The sequence below is a fragment of the Pelobates fuscus genome, chromosome 4 (genome assembly GCF_036172605.1).
Source record: "Pelobates fuscus isolate aPelFus1 chromosome 4, aPelFus1.pri, whole genome shotgun sequence".
Lineage (NCBI taxonomy): Eukaryota > Metazoa > Chordata > Amphibia > Anura > Pelobatidae > Pelobates > Pelobates fuscus.
The window spans coordinates 225,407,939-225,422,373 of record NC_086320.1 but is presented as its reverse complement, the minus strand read 5'-3'; the positions used below and the strand labels follow the sequence as shown (position 1 = coordinate 225,422,373).

The following is a 14,435-nucleotide window of genomic DNA, read 5'->3' as shown; positions in this document are numbered from 1 at the left end:
TAGATTTAGCACTTTATAAAACCATTATGTTTTAATTAGATTATTTTCTCAAAGAGAATAACTTTAATTAATGAAATTTGAAAATATAATGAACAAATGTGGTTTCTAAAAACGTAGCTATAAGACTGTATTTTGGCATAGCCCATGTTTAAAAGAATGTATTTAGATATAAATATAATTGCAGAGCACGCATCGCGCTCAATTTATTTATATATAGAAAGAGAAAAAAAGAATAAAATCACATGTAAACCATGATTACAATTTATTTAAAAAGCACCAACATATACTGCAACGCTGTACGGTGGGAGAAATATACCTTTAAAAGAAACATACATATACAGAAGCAAAACATTATAGTAGTGTTGTAGATGGCCACAACTAGACCTTTAATCTAGAATTAATCAAGATCACGTTGTACTACTGTTTGGTAAAAAGTGTACATGTAATGTGAAAAAAACAACAGCTACATTTCCTTTTTACCTAGCATAGCTTCCTCTGCTTTTTTGAATTTTTTCAGTTCTACCGTCAGTTCCCAATACTTCAGATAAACCCACATTAGTCTGCCATTCTGATGTTTATTGGTGTTTATCAAGACAGCACAGTGGTTATCGTGTTTAAAAATGTCACTCAAGCCCTCCTCAACTTCTAATTCAACCGCAACTGGATTAGTTACAGATTTGATAAGCATTTTCTTTTCTATTTCTAGCCTTTTAACTTTAGGTGTTATAAAGCTACAGTAAATGTTTTGTCTCTCCGTGAGATCATCTTCAAACTCCTTTAGCAAGCTTTTAGCCTTCTTCTGCCATTCTTCTTCTTCTCTCAGGTAGTTTGAATACAAGGCACCTGCGGCTCCTGATTGCTGTGCTGCTCTTAGTTCCTGCTTTAGGTTTTCTTTCTCCTGCTCCAAGAGCTTCCTTTCCTCCACAAGCTTTTGACTCTGGGAAATGAGAGCCCTACGATAGCTGATAGTTCTGCTCTGCTCCTTCTCAAGTTCAATTTCCAAGTGAGCTACTGTACGGCGGTTTTCTGAAATAATCTCACGATATTTTGTTTCAAGATTCTTCTCCAAGTGTGTCACTTTCTGAATATATTCTGTTTTTGCTTTCATTATTTCTTTTTCAGATTCCTTTGACCATATCCAACCTGCAGATAATGAAAACAATGTTTCAGAATACATATAAAAAAAAAATATATATTTTTTAAATTCATACTTATTGTTGTGTTAGGTATACATGTCATGTATCAAAAGATAGTTCATTCTGTCCTTTAAAAATAAACAAAACGATATATAATATTTATGGGTGCACTTAAAGCGCTGGAATAAACACATAGCACAGATTCTAGTATTTGTTTTGGTTCAGAAATTGGATAAATGATTAAAGAGACACTATTGTCAACAGAACAACTACAACTTAATGCAGTTGTGCTGGTGACTAAAGTATATTCATATATTGTTGTACTGTGACATTTGTTTCAGAGTGTAAGATATATAAACAATTCTGCAAGTCTGTGAGACAGGAGCAAAACATATCCTCAATATCATATAGCAATAATTGGCTATCGCTAATTTTTAAAACTTACGAAACGCAGCAAGCCCCAGCATGGGGACAAGCAGGGCATAATTCCATCTACTCCCATCTCCACCACCTTCATCTGGGCGTATGTTCCAGTGCTGTGGATTATTTAGATTATTCATTTTTCTGTGCATTGGAAGAAAAAAAAAAAAAAAACAGGAAGAAATTATTAGATCCATAACAAGTTATAGCGCAGTTAGAAAAAAATCTCCAAATACTCTTATCAGGTCGAAACATTGCCTGTAGGATGAATAGAAATCACTACCCTTTTCCTGAGGGAGGACTAAGTTTTTACTTGTTGCTGATCTTACTTGTGAGACACACATTGATTTCCTATTAATCAATCCTGAAGCCATGAAGGTGGCTCCACGGTGAAACAATGGAGGACTGTAAGGATTACTTTAATACATTCTGTCCACTCAGCAGTGAACTCCCAAAATAGATGGGATCTCTTAGCTATCATTGTACTTAAAGGGACACTATAGGCACCCAGACCACTTTATGTCATTGAAGTGGTCTGGGTGCACTGTCCCAGTTCTCTTAGAGAAACTGCAATGTTTACCTTGCAGGGTTAAGACTGCCTTTAATGGCTGTATACCAGACAGCTACTGGTATACAGTGCTTTCTGCTGTTTCACAGAGCCTAACTTAGTGAGACGACACTGGACGTCCTCACTCTTTGCATGAGACAAACCTTGAATTAATGCTTTCCTACGGGGGATTTAAAGAAGTTGGACGTCCTCACTCGGAACATGCAATTCTCAGTAGCGCAGTTAGCATGTTAATCTCCCATGTTGAAATGTGTGTAGGTCCCACCTATATTACGGTATTGTGATATAGTGTTGGGCTTGACACAATATGGCAATATAGTGTAACTGAATCACAATATTTGTGTCACGACTACTAATGTGATCCAACACGCAAAACTATGTAACATCTACATAGAATAGAAAAATAGACAGAACGTAAACCGGTCCTTGGAATGGCCGGATTAATACGTTGAAAGACAGAGAATGGTCAAGGGAGCCAGAAATACACAAGATCGATAAGGGGTTTTAACCCCTTCAGCACCACGGGAGGGGGATCCTGAGGGTGGGGGCACCCTCAGGGCACTATAGTGTCAGGAAAACCGCTTTGTTTTCCTGACACTATAGTGATCCTTTAAATGTATTTTATATTGCCCTTTAATTTTTTTGTACAATAGTCAATTAGCACTTTCAACTCTCACATTCTCTTTTCTGTGCATAGTCTGCGCACAAAAATAGAAATAGAAATAGGGTCGCACTCAGTCACAACAATTACACACAGGGTGCTACTGAGCATGGGTCAGCAAAAAGACCCCAAGAGACATATGTAGAATAAAAAGAATCTCAGGCACTCACTGTGATTGTTCTTCAAGCAGGTTTATTGCAACGTTTCGACCTCAATCAGCTTGAAAAAGACCTCATTGAGGTCGAAACGTTGCAATAAACCTGCTTGAAGAACAATCACAGTGAGTGCCTGAGATTCTTTTTATTCTACATAGTCTGCGCACAGACACTAATTTATTGGCTGAGCGCACTCACCTGACACAGCTATGCAGAAGTCAGGTGGCATCAGCCTCCTTCAGAGGTTTGCCCCATTACAAGGAATGGCGCCAGGGTACTCCTAGTAGGATGTATTGGTCACAATGCTTGGACTAAAGCTTTAACTTGCAGTCTAGTTACATGACACAAATACACTTACCAAGTACAGTGATTTCTCTACAAATGTAAGTTTCACTTGGAGAGAGTTTCGTGAAGTTTTCCAATGAACAAAAAACTGCATTTGGGTGTTTCTGTTGAAAGAAATATATAGTAGCATAAAAGACACAAAGATAAACATTGTTGTACATTTAACCCCTTAGTGACCAGACCGTTTTTCAATTTTCTTACTGGTAAGGACCAGGGCTGTTTTTACATTTCTACGGTGTTTGTGTTTAGCTGTAATTTTCCTCTTACTCATTTACTGTGCCTACACATATTATATACAGTTTTTTTTGCCATTAAATGGTCTTTCTAAAGATACCATTATTTTCATCATATCATATCATTTACTATAACATTTTTTTTTATAAAATATGATTATTTTTTTCAAAAACACACCTTTTCTAACATTGACCCCCAAAATCTGTTACGCATCTACAACCGCCAAAAAAACACCTGTGCTAAATAGTTTCTAAATTTTGTCCTGAGTTTAGAAATACCAATGTTAACATGCTCTTAACTTTTTTTTTGTGTAAGTTATAGGGCTATAACTACAAGTAGGACATTGCTGTTTCAAAATATATATTTTTAAAGGACCACTATAGTCCCAGGAAAACAAACTTTTCCTGGCACTATAGGGTCTTTTGGTCCTCCCCAGCATCATGGTCCTCCTCCCATCGGGCTGAAGGGGTTAAACTTTTACCTTTCTCGCCTCCCTCTCCTGACGTCAGCGATGAATGCGCATGGGCGGCAAGAGCCGCGCGCGCATTCAATCAGTCCATAGGAAAGCATTTCTCAATGCTTTCCTATGGACGTCAGCATCTTCTCACTGTGATTTTAACAGAGAGAAGCGCGGAAGCGCCTCTAGTGGCTGTCATTGAGACAGCCACTAGAGGCTGGATTAACCCTAGTGTAAACATAGAAGTTTCTCTGAAACTGCTATGTTTACAGCTTCAGGGTTAACCCTAGATGGACCTGGCACCCAGTCCACTTCATTGAGCTGAAGTGGTCTGGGTGCCTATAGTGGTCCTTTAAAATGTATCAATAGTGACATTGTAACACGGTTATCTGTCATAAATCTCTGAATCACACCTTACATGTAAAAAAATATTTTTTTAAGTAGACAACCCAGGGTATTCAATATGGGGTATGTCCAGTTTTTTTTTAGTAGCTACTTAGTCACAAACACTGGCCAAAGTTAGCGCTCATATTTGTTTGTGTGTGAAAAATGCAAAAATCGAATTTGAATGCTAATTTTGGCCAGTGACTAAATGGCTACTAAAAAATACTGGACATACCCCATTTGCAATACCTTGGGTTGTCTACTTTTGCAAATGGTATGCCATCATGAGGGTAATTCTCATTCCTGGGCTACCATACGGTCTCAAAGGCAACATAACTAATTTGGCAAATTTCAATGTAAAAAAAAGGAAATGCAAGCCTTATATTTGACTCTTTAACTTTTGAAAACACCATAAAACCTGTACATGGGGGGTTCGGTTTTACTAGCGAGACTCCGCAGAAAACAAATATTAGTGTTTAAAAACAGTAAAACATATAACACAAAAATTATATTGTCAAAGTGCTGTGTGTGTGTGAAAAATGGAAAAAACGGGACTGTCCCTGACGATGTCATCGTTGTGATATGTTTTACTGTTTTACAATAAACAAAGTATGGAGAGACTAATTAACAGAAAGCATAACCATCTGGGTGCTAATCCTCACTGGTATTCCCTCAAATACCCATATAAATAGTAATCTAACAAGAAAGAGAATGCACACCAAAAAAAGCCACAATAGCCACTTAACCTGGTTTAATAAGCCAATATCCGATACAGGCAAAAACAAACAATTATAATTAAAGGACCACTCTAGTGCCAGGAAAACATACTCGTTTTCCTGGCACTAGAGTGCCCTGAGGGTGCCCCCACCCTCAGGGACCCACTCCCGCTGGGCTCTGGGGGGAGGAAGGGGTTAAACTTACCTCTTTCTCCAGCGCCGGGCGGGGAGCTTTCCTCCTCCTCTCCTTCTTCCTTGCGACGTCATCGGCTGAATGCGCATGCGCGGCAGGAGCGCGCTCGCATTCAGCCGGTCGTATAGGAAAGCATTTACAATGCTTTCCTATGGACGCTTGCGTGCTCTCACTGTCATTTTCACAGTGAGAAGCACGCAAGCGCCTCTAGCGGCTGTCAATGAGACAGCCACTAGAGGTTTTGGAGGCTGGATTAACCCTCAGTATAAACATAGCAGTTTCTCTGAAACTGCTATGTTTATAAAAAAAAAAAGGGTTAATCCTAGAGGGACCTGGCACCAAGACCACCTCATTAAGCTGAAGTGGTCTGGGTGCCTAGAGTGGTCCTTTAAAGTGACAAAATTAGGCACAAAAAATAAATCAAAAAACTCAATGATAATTACCAAAAGTTTTCACAAGCCTAATAGGGCAGAAACAGGACACAAAAAGTAACCCCCCAACGTTTCGGCACCTCCTGGTTGCCTTTATCAAGGGAACATTATGACTTGATAAAGGCAACCAGGAGGTGCCGAAACGTTGGGGGGTTACTTTTTGTGTCCTGTTTCTGCCCTATTAGGCTTGTGAAAACTTTTGGTAATTATCATTGATTTTTTTGATTTATTTTTTGTGCCTAATTTTGTCACTTTAATTATAATTGTTTGTTTTTACCTGTATCTGATATTGGCTTATTAAACCAGGTTAAGTGACTATTGTGGCTTTTTTTGGTGTGCATTCTCTTTCTTGTTAGATTATGTTTTACTGTTTTGAAACACTAATATTTGAGTCCAGCAAAGTCTCCAGAGTAAAACAGTATCCCCCTTAAAAAGGTTTTATGGTGTCCTGGAAAGTTACAGGGTTAAATATAGGGCTTGCGAAGCAAAGTCTCTGGACTTTCTGCCTGGGTTGTCAGGCAGGTCCCTCAAATTGTAATTAATAAAATGACTTAATTATGTAATAATATTATATAAATATATTTGTAGAATTTAAATATATATGTATATATCTATGTTTTTTTTATTTCATTTATATATAAATTATATGCATTTATAACATCATTCTAAATGCATTTGATTTAAATATAAACTGTATATTAATATAAAATACAGTTAGAACAAATTAAAACTGGCATATAATTTTTTAAATTTAACTGTTTTTTAACCCTTATTTTTTCAATTTATTTATTATAATATATATAATTAACGTCATTCTAAGTGTTTTTTTAATATTTATATATATATATATATATATATATATATATATATATATATATATAAAATTAACATCATTCTAAGTGTATTTTAATATTAATATATATATATATATATATATAATTAGATTTTAAAATACACTTAGAATATTGGATTTTGTATGTGCATATAAAAGTACTTAGATCATATATAAATATATATATATGATCTAAGTACTTTTATTTACTTTATTAAACTTTTTAATAACTTTTAAAACTTTCTTGCAAGTATGAGGGGGACAGCCTGAGAGCTCAGGCACTGCGCAAGCCGGATATTCCGGCCTGGGATGCCATGGTATTGTCACTGTACCATGTACAAACAAGGGCAATAAAATACAGTTGGCCTCTGAACAGATTTTCAGCAGTAATTTAAAAATGCTATTTAAAAAATATACTTCCAGTGTAAGTGTTACAGTTTATACAATTCCCTAATAATTAAAAATACAATCCTTCAACATTGCTACCAATTTCCACCCTCCAAATACATTGACATTATAATAGTGCCACCATATAAAAATCCAACACAACTCATAACCCCAATCTAAGTAAAAATGAAGTCTACCAACTGCCATTCAGTTCATACTCTAGTGCAAATAAATACCCATTAATAGTGTATCTTAATCATGTGACATAAAAGTGCTTAAGCCCAAAGCAACATGTATAAAGTGCACAATACATATGCAATACATGCAAAAAGGCACATATGGTAAGTGACAAATGTAAACACATAAATGTGGTACACACAATTATGTGCATGGAGGTGCAAAACATGGTCACATCAACCATGTATATAAGTGCAATGTGAGCACAATAGTACAATGTGAACACATAATCATGTTAATAAAATGGCATAATGGAGCACATGTATGCGCTCTGAACCAGCGAAAAGGTCCAATCTTGATCAAGCCAATGCTTAGATCTGATGCTGGATTCCAGGTAAGTAAAAGTTTATTTTATAATTAAAAATAAGGAGAGAGTGGCCCCCACAAGGGGGAGTCAATACTGATATATGTGCATCAATATAACCAAAAAGAAATAAATACTTAACAGCTAAAAAAAAAAAAGCTTCCTTACGAGTTTTCTAATGTATATGAGGTCTGATGCCCCACAGCTCAAGATATTGTCACATGTATCCAAAAAACTAATAACTTTATTTGATTCTGTACAGTAAGATACAATGTGACCTATCGTTGGGTGGCAAACAAAAATACAATTGAAAGCCTCTGCCTACTCTTTCCCCATCAGATGGTCTCAGACAGCAATAACATTTTTTTTTTTAATGTATATGGTTGGTTTTCAGCCTATTAAAGCTGCTAAGACCAAATACTAGGGAGAAACATATATGAGTAGGGGTAGATTCACTAAACGGTGAATATAGGCTGGATCCTCCTGTGGCTATATGCAAAGACAGAGCAGCAAAATAAGTAGTAATAAGGTGATGTAACAGGAGTTACTAAAACAGGGTAGTATAAACAGGATCAGTACCAGTAAATCAGTGCTGCTATTGTAATTCCACTTATCCCTATATAAACAACAGATTAGAACAAGCTGGGAAATAGCCTCCTTAAAGAATTACTTGAAAAAGGACTAATACCAAGGGGTTTAAGAGTACCAACAATACCCACCACACATATAGAGGAAGAGGAGTTTATAAAGGAATGGGAAGAAGCCGCAGGTCAATGCTCAGTGCAATTTATGCAGATAATTTTCAAATACGAAAATAAGAGATTACAGGACATAGAGAAAAAGGTAGATACTGAGACGGAAAAAAACATACAATTTAAAGCTGATCCAACTTTTAACCTAAATGAGAATAAACTCCAAAACAATTTGGAGAAATATCAAGCAATAATTAAACAGAGGAAACATCAGAAATTCTTACGAGACCATAACGACTTTAAAACCGGCAATATCCTCGACCCACATCTCCCTGCTGCCCACAGGCCGCCCCCCATTCGTTTTAGATGGAACTCACATTTTCGCCACAACTAGAACTGGCATACATAATGACATCACCTGACTAAATTTGGTGCTGTGAGCTTAGGGTATTCTCTGTTCTACAGTCATTTAATATGCTTGACCATGGAAATGTAAACCTACACATTATCCCTGAAGCACATATCTGCCTTCACTAATGTATGTACAAATACGCAACCAGGGCACTGTTCCCCACGGCTCACACTCGCTACAACCTCATTCGACCTTAGGCTGCTGTCTCTTTAATGATATAAGGCTACAGTTAAACCTGTTAACCATACTAGGAAACGTTTATATGACTAAAACATACGTAAGTTGTTTTCATGCCATAATTTTGTTCAAAACTCTGTGACCATCGCACCTGTTGAAGCTATTGTGGCTATACAGGCAAAGTTGTAATCTTTTATGCACAACAAAATAAAGGAAAATTTGAATTAAAAAAATAAATAAAAATAAAAAAATAAAAAATAAAACCGGCAATATTTACAAAAATTTCAGAGGAAAAGAAAGGTAGACAAAGATCAAGTCTCAACTTCAAAATATGAATCCAGTGGCTCAGAGACAGATTCTCACTCAACCCCCTCAACCTCCAATGAACACAATAGGAATATTCTTAATAAAGGGGTCACTTTTGAAGACAACGGAATGGGGGAAGAGCGCCCCTACCTAAGACCCAGGCCAAGGAGGCAATACAACTGGAGGAATCTATACTAAATAACCAGGTTGTTAATTTATCCAAGTACACCTTGACACAGTTGGAACTTAGAGTACTTGGGAAAGGACTGTCGTTTATCCCGACTCCACGTTTTGACAAGTTCATCTGGGTCAAGGATGCCCATCTCTTTGCACGAAAACTAATGTTACATAAAAACCATTTGTCAAATGATGACAAAAAAGCTAAAGCATTAGGTCTTGAACTCAGGTTTTACCAACTAACCCTGATGTTGGCAGAACTGTTGGAAGAAAATGATAGGGGAAGAGAGAATACAATATCCAGTCACAGATCTAAGAAAAAAAGAGCGAATACTGCCCCAAATTGGGGGACTCAAAATATGTGGAAACATTCGTTGAACTAGTATGCAATGAAATAGACACATTCCTGAAATAAATCTTAAACCAAATTCCAATCTAGCAATAAAGGGATATAAGGCCTTAGAGAATTTAAAAGAAATGAATGAGAACAATTAAACCCTCGGATAAAGGGGAAAATATTGTTATTCTGGACACAACGCAGTATGTGGAGATGACTAAAAATATTTTGACTGACAACACCACATATAAGATCCTAAAATCAGTATTTCCACTTTCTATAGTTTACAGAAAATACATAAACAACATGCTATGTTAACAATATATAGGTGAGGGTGCTGTATGTGTGTAGGTGCTGTGTGTGTGGGGGTGCTGTATGTATGTAGGTGTTGTTTGCGTGCTGTGTGTGTGCTGTATGTGTGTAGGTGTGGTGTGTGTGTGCTGTGTGTGTGTGGGTGCTGTGTGTGTGTGGGTGCTGTATGTGTGTGTGTGCAGATTAGTAAATATCCCCCCTCCCTTCTTACCTTTTTATAGGGAGGGGGACCATGCTGCTGCCACCTCTGCTGGTCCAGTGGAGAGTGAACTCTAGCCTGCGGGGCTAGTGTTCTCTCTTGTGCGATCTGAGCGTTGCTGGCTAGAGCTCCCCGGGTCCTCTCCTGCCTCCCTCAATGCTGCTGTGGGCCGGTAAGGGAGATCTTTGATCTCCCCACCGGCCCATGGAGGCTTAGAGCAGAGCCGGCACTAAGATCCTGAGATCTCCCCTGCTGGTCTCAATCCCTAGGCATGCCGTGGGGATTAGGGTCAGGGCCGTCTTTAACGCGGGGCAAACGGGGCAGCTGCCCCGGGCCCAGTTACTCCTGGGGGCCCAAGGCAGCTGCCACGTGGGCCCCGCTGCCCTAAAAAAAAAAAAAAAAAAAGTTCCCGCGGCCGATTTAGGCGGGCCCGCACTGTAAGAAGTCCCACCGGGTGGCCCATGCACTTAGGGCCACCCAGTGGGCTTGTACCAGCAGGGGCCGGGTCAGGCGCAATGTTGCTGTGCTGCCTCATTTCTCCCAGTTCTCAGCATAGTGCTGCCCACAATACAGTTTGCTGTCAAGATGCAGGAGATGTGCCTGCTTACACTACTCTCCCCCACGGTAGTTTACTGAGGAGTGAAGACTGCAGTGGGTGGGGCGTTTTACTTCACTTCCTGTCAGACCCTGCTAGAGGATTACCGAGCAAGGAGAGGAAAGATCATCTCTTTTCTGCTGCTTACACCACCAACAGTAAGCAGCAATGTTTTATTTTTTTCATTAAATAATTATATATGTAGCACAGAGCTCCACAGAGCAAAATCTTATACTTTATGTGAAGCTCTGTATTTTATTGGTCCAACAGTGCCACCTCACTTCTATTCTTCTTATGCTTCCTCTCCCCCTAATCACTAGCAGCCATCCACCCCTCACCCTTATCACTAGCAGCCATCACCTCCTCCCCTTCACTAGCAGCCATCCACCCACACCTCACCCTTATCACTAGCAGCCATCCATCAACCCCTCACCACTAGCAGCCATCCTCCTCTCCCCCATCACTAGCAGCCATCCCTCACTCACCCCTATCATTAGCAGCCATCCCCTTTCCCCATCACAAGTAGCCATTAATCTCACCCCTATCACTAACAGCAATCCTCCTCTCTCTGTTACTAGCAGCTATCCTCCTCTCTCCCTCCCATAACTAGCAGCCATCCTCCTCTCTTCCTCCCATCACTAGAAACCATCCACTACCTCCCTCCCCTCACTAGCAGTCTTCCCGCTCTCCCTCCCATCACTCTCCTACTCTCATAACTAGCACTCTCCTACTCTCCTACTCTCATAACTGTCTGTTTATGTATGTCGCTGTATGCCTTTTGTCTTTTTGTCTGTATGTCTGCGTCTGTTTGTCTCTGTATGACTGTGTGTAAATCTCTGTAGGACTGCATCCATTCTGTATGTCTCTGTATAACTGTCTGAATGCCTTGTTCTGTATGTCACTGTATGACTGTGTCTTTATGTCTCTGTATGACCGTCTGCGTGTCTCTGTATGACCGGTTGCCTATATGTCTGTGTATGACTGTCTGTGCATGACTAGTGGCTTGTATGACTGTGTTTGTTTGTGTTCCTTTTATGACTATGTGCCTGTATGGTTGTGTATTTGTGCATGTATGTATTTGTACCTGTATATCTATGTCTGTATGGTTTGGGAGGAAAGAGCCACGCAAAGGGGGTGGTGGTGGGAGAAACAGACACAGAAAGGGGCTAAGGCGAGAAAGAAACACAGAAAGTGGCTGGGTGTGTCAGTATGTCTGACAGTGTATGTATCTGTGTTTGTCAGTATGTCTGACAGTGTATGTATCTGTGTGTCAGTATGTCTGACAGTGTATGTATCTGTGTGTCAGTATGTCTGACAGTGTATGTATCTGTGTGTCAGTAGGTCTGACAGTATGTATCTGTGTGTGTCAGTAGGTCTGTGTGTGTCAGCATGTCTGACAGTGTATGTATCTTTGTGTGTCAAGGTCTGTGTGTGTCAGTATGTCTATCAGTGTATGTGTCAGTATGTCTATCAGTGTATGTGTCTGTGTGTGTCAGCATGTCTGCCAGTGTTTCAGTATGTCTACCAGTGTGTGTGTGTGTCAGGCACAAACACACACACACACACACACATATATATATACAGACATATGGACACACACAGGCACACTGATAGACATACTGACACACACATGCACATGCAATGACAAACATACGGACACAGAGATACATACACTGACAGACATTCTGACACACACACACACACACACAGGCACATACACTGATAGACATACTGACACACACACACACAGGCACATATACAGACATACTGACACACACACAGCCACATACAATGATAGACATACTGTTTGTGTGTCAGTATGTCTGTATATGTGCCTGTGTGTGTGTCAGTATGTCTATCAGTGTTTGTGCCTGTGTGTCAGTATATGTATCTGTGTGTCAGTATGTTTGTCATTGTATGTGCCTGTGTGACAGTTTGCGTCAGTGTGTGTGTGTCAGTATGTCTATCATTGTATGTATTTGTGTGTGTCAGTATGTCTCAGTTTTTCTGTCTGTGTATCTGTATGTAGTCAGTGTGTGTATCTGCATGTGTGTCAGCGTGTTTACCTGTGTCTGAGCATCTTAGCACCAACATTAAATACAAATACACCCCTCCATTCAAACTTCAACACTATATACAAACACACTCCTGCATTGAAACGTCAACACTACATACAAACACATTCACACAAACATACTACATACAAAAACATGCTTACATTCAAACACACAAACACAATGCTAAATACAACCCTGCAAGCATGGGAAATTGGTAGAGCCTCAGCTGTCAATGTATTGTTGGAGTTGCACGACCGATAGGGTTCTACCTTCTTTCCAACCTTGCAATTGGGGGTCCCAATTAAATTCTTGCACCAGGGCTCTTTCTACTTTAGTTCCGCCACTCTGTTGGGGCGGAGGCGTGATTGCAAGCCAGGGAGTGGGTCCAGGGGGCCCAAGTAAATGCTTGCCCAGGGCCCAATCAATATTAAAGACGGCCCTGATTAGGGTGTGCCCAGGCACACCCCGTGCGCACGCCTATGCTGATACTGTTTATACTACCCCGTTTTAGTAACTCCTGTTACATCACCTTATTACTACTTATTTTGCTGCTCTCTCTTTGCTTATAGCCACAGGAGGATACAGCATATATTCACCGTTTAGTGAATCTACCCCCTACTCCATATATTTTTCTCCCTAGTTTTTGGTCTTAGCAGCTTTAATAGGTGGAAAACAAACCATATACATTTTTTTTCTTTTGTATTGCTGTCTGAGACCATCTGATGGGGAAAGAGTAGTCAGAGGCTTTCTATTGTATTTTTGTTTGCCACCCAACGATAGATCACATTGTATCTTACTGTACAGAATCAAATAAAGTTATTAGTTTTTTGGATACATGTGACAATATCTTGAGCTGTGGGGCATCAGACCTCCTATACAATAGAAAACTCGGAAGGAAGCTTTTTTTTTTTTAAGTATTTATTTATTTTTGGTTCTATTGATGCACATATATCAGTATTGAGTCTCCCCATTGTGGAGGCCACTCTCTCCTTTTTTCAATTATATTATATTCTTAGGGTCCAAGCCCATAGGTGGGGCTGATACAACCACACTGACTTGTGTCTCTATATCCAACTAGTTTGGACATAGAGGCCAAATCTCCTTATGCTTTTTAAAAAGTTTATTTGAAGCTTATTTTTTTCAGTTAAGCGAGGGGGGACCTAAAGAAATATAGCGACTGGGGAAAAAGAAAAAGGGTTGGAGTAACCCTTTTTGGCAGGAGTTTTCAAAAGGTAGATCCCCAGATGTTGTAGAACAAGGACCGTCTTTAACGCGGAGCAAATGGGGCTGCTGCTCTGGGCACAGTTACTCCTGGGGGGCCTAAGGCAGCTGCCCCATGGGCCCGCTGCAGCACCTGAGGTAATCAGGGGCCCCCGGCATTTACTACCGCTCCGGACCAGGCCCCTGTAATATGGGGGTTGGTTGAATACAGATACACAGCTAGCCCTCACACACTGCCCTGTGATTCTTATTTTGCTTCCCTGCGGCATGCATGGAGGAAGGGAGGTTAGACCACTTTCTCCCAGTGAGGTCAGATCACTTCCTCCTCAGTGCCGCTTGGGAGGAGGCACATACAAAACGGAGGAGAAGGACTTAGAAAGCAGACTCCATCAGCCTGGGCCAGCAAGTTCCCACTGGACCCCAAGGAAGCCATCCTCCTGTACCCAAAAGTTAAGGAGACAGGAGGGTGGCTAAATATGCAATTGTTTTT

The 14,435-nt window shown here is 39.8% G+C and overlaps 1 protein-coding gene across 1 annotated transcript; it reads right to left on the bottom strand.

The window, feature by feature from the left end:
- Window positions 1–245: 245 nt before the first annotated feature.
- On the bottom strand, window positions 246–3,382 carry CCDC127 (coiled-coil domain containing 127). Its single transcript, XM_063451919.1, has 3 exons — window positions 3,299–3,382; window positions 1,582–1,700; window positions 246–1,143 (listed from the first exon to the last, which is right to left on the bottom strand). The coding sequence occupies exons 2-3, from the start codon at window positions 1,694–1,696 to the stop codon at window positions 464–466; spliced, it is 795 nt and encodes a 264-aa protein (XP_063307989.1). The 5' UTR covers window positions 1,697–1,700; window positions 3,299–3,382; the 3' UTR covers window positions 246–463.
- Window positions 3,383–14,435: the final 11,053 nt, after the last annotated feature.

Excerpts from the sequence above, each read along its gene's own strand:
- CCDC127 (XM_063451919.1), bottom strand. The coding sequence starts at position 1,696 with ATGAATAATCTAAATAATCCACAGCACTGGAACATACGCCCAGATGAA. Across the intron at positions 1,144-1,581 it reads GCTGGGGCTTGCTGCGTTTC|GTTGGATATGGTCAAAGGAA; the intron begins GTAAGTTTTAAA and ends CATTATCTGCAG.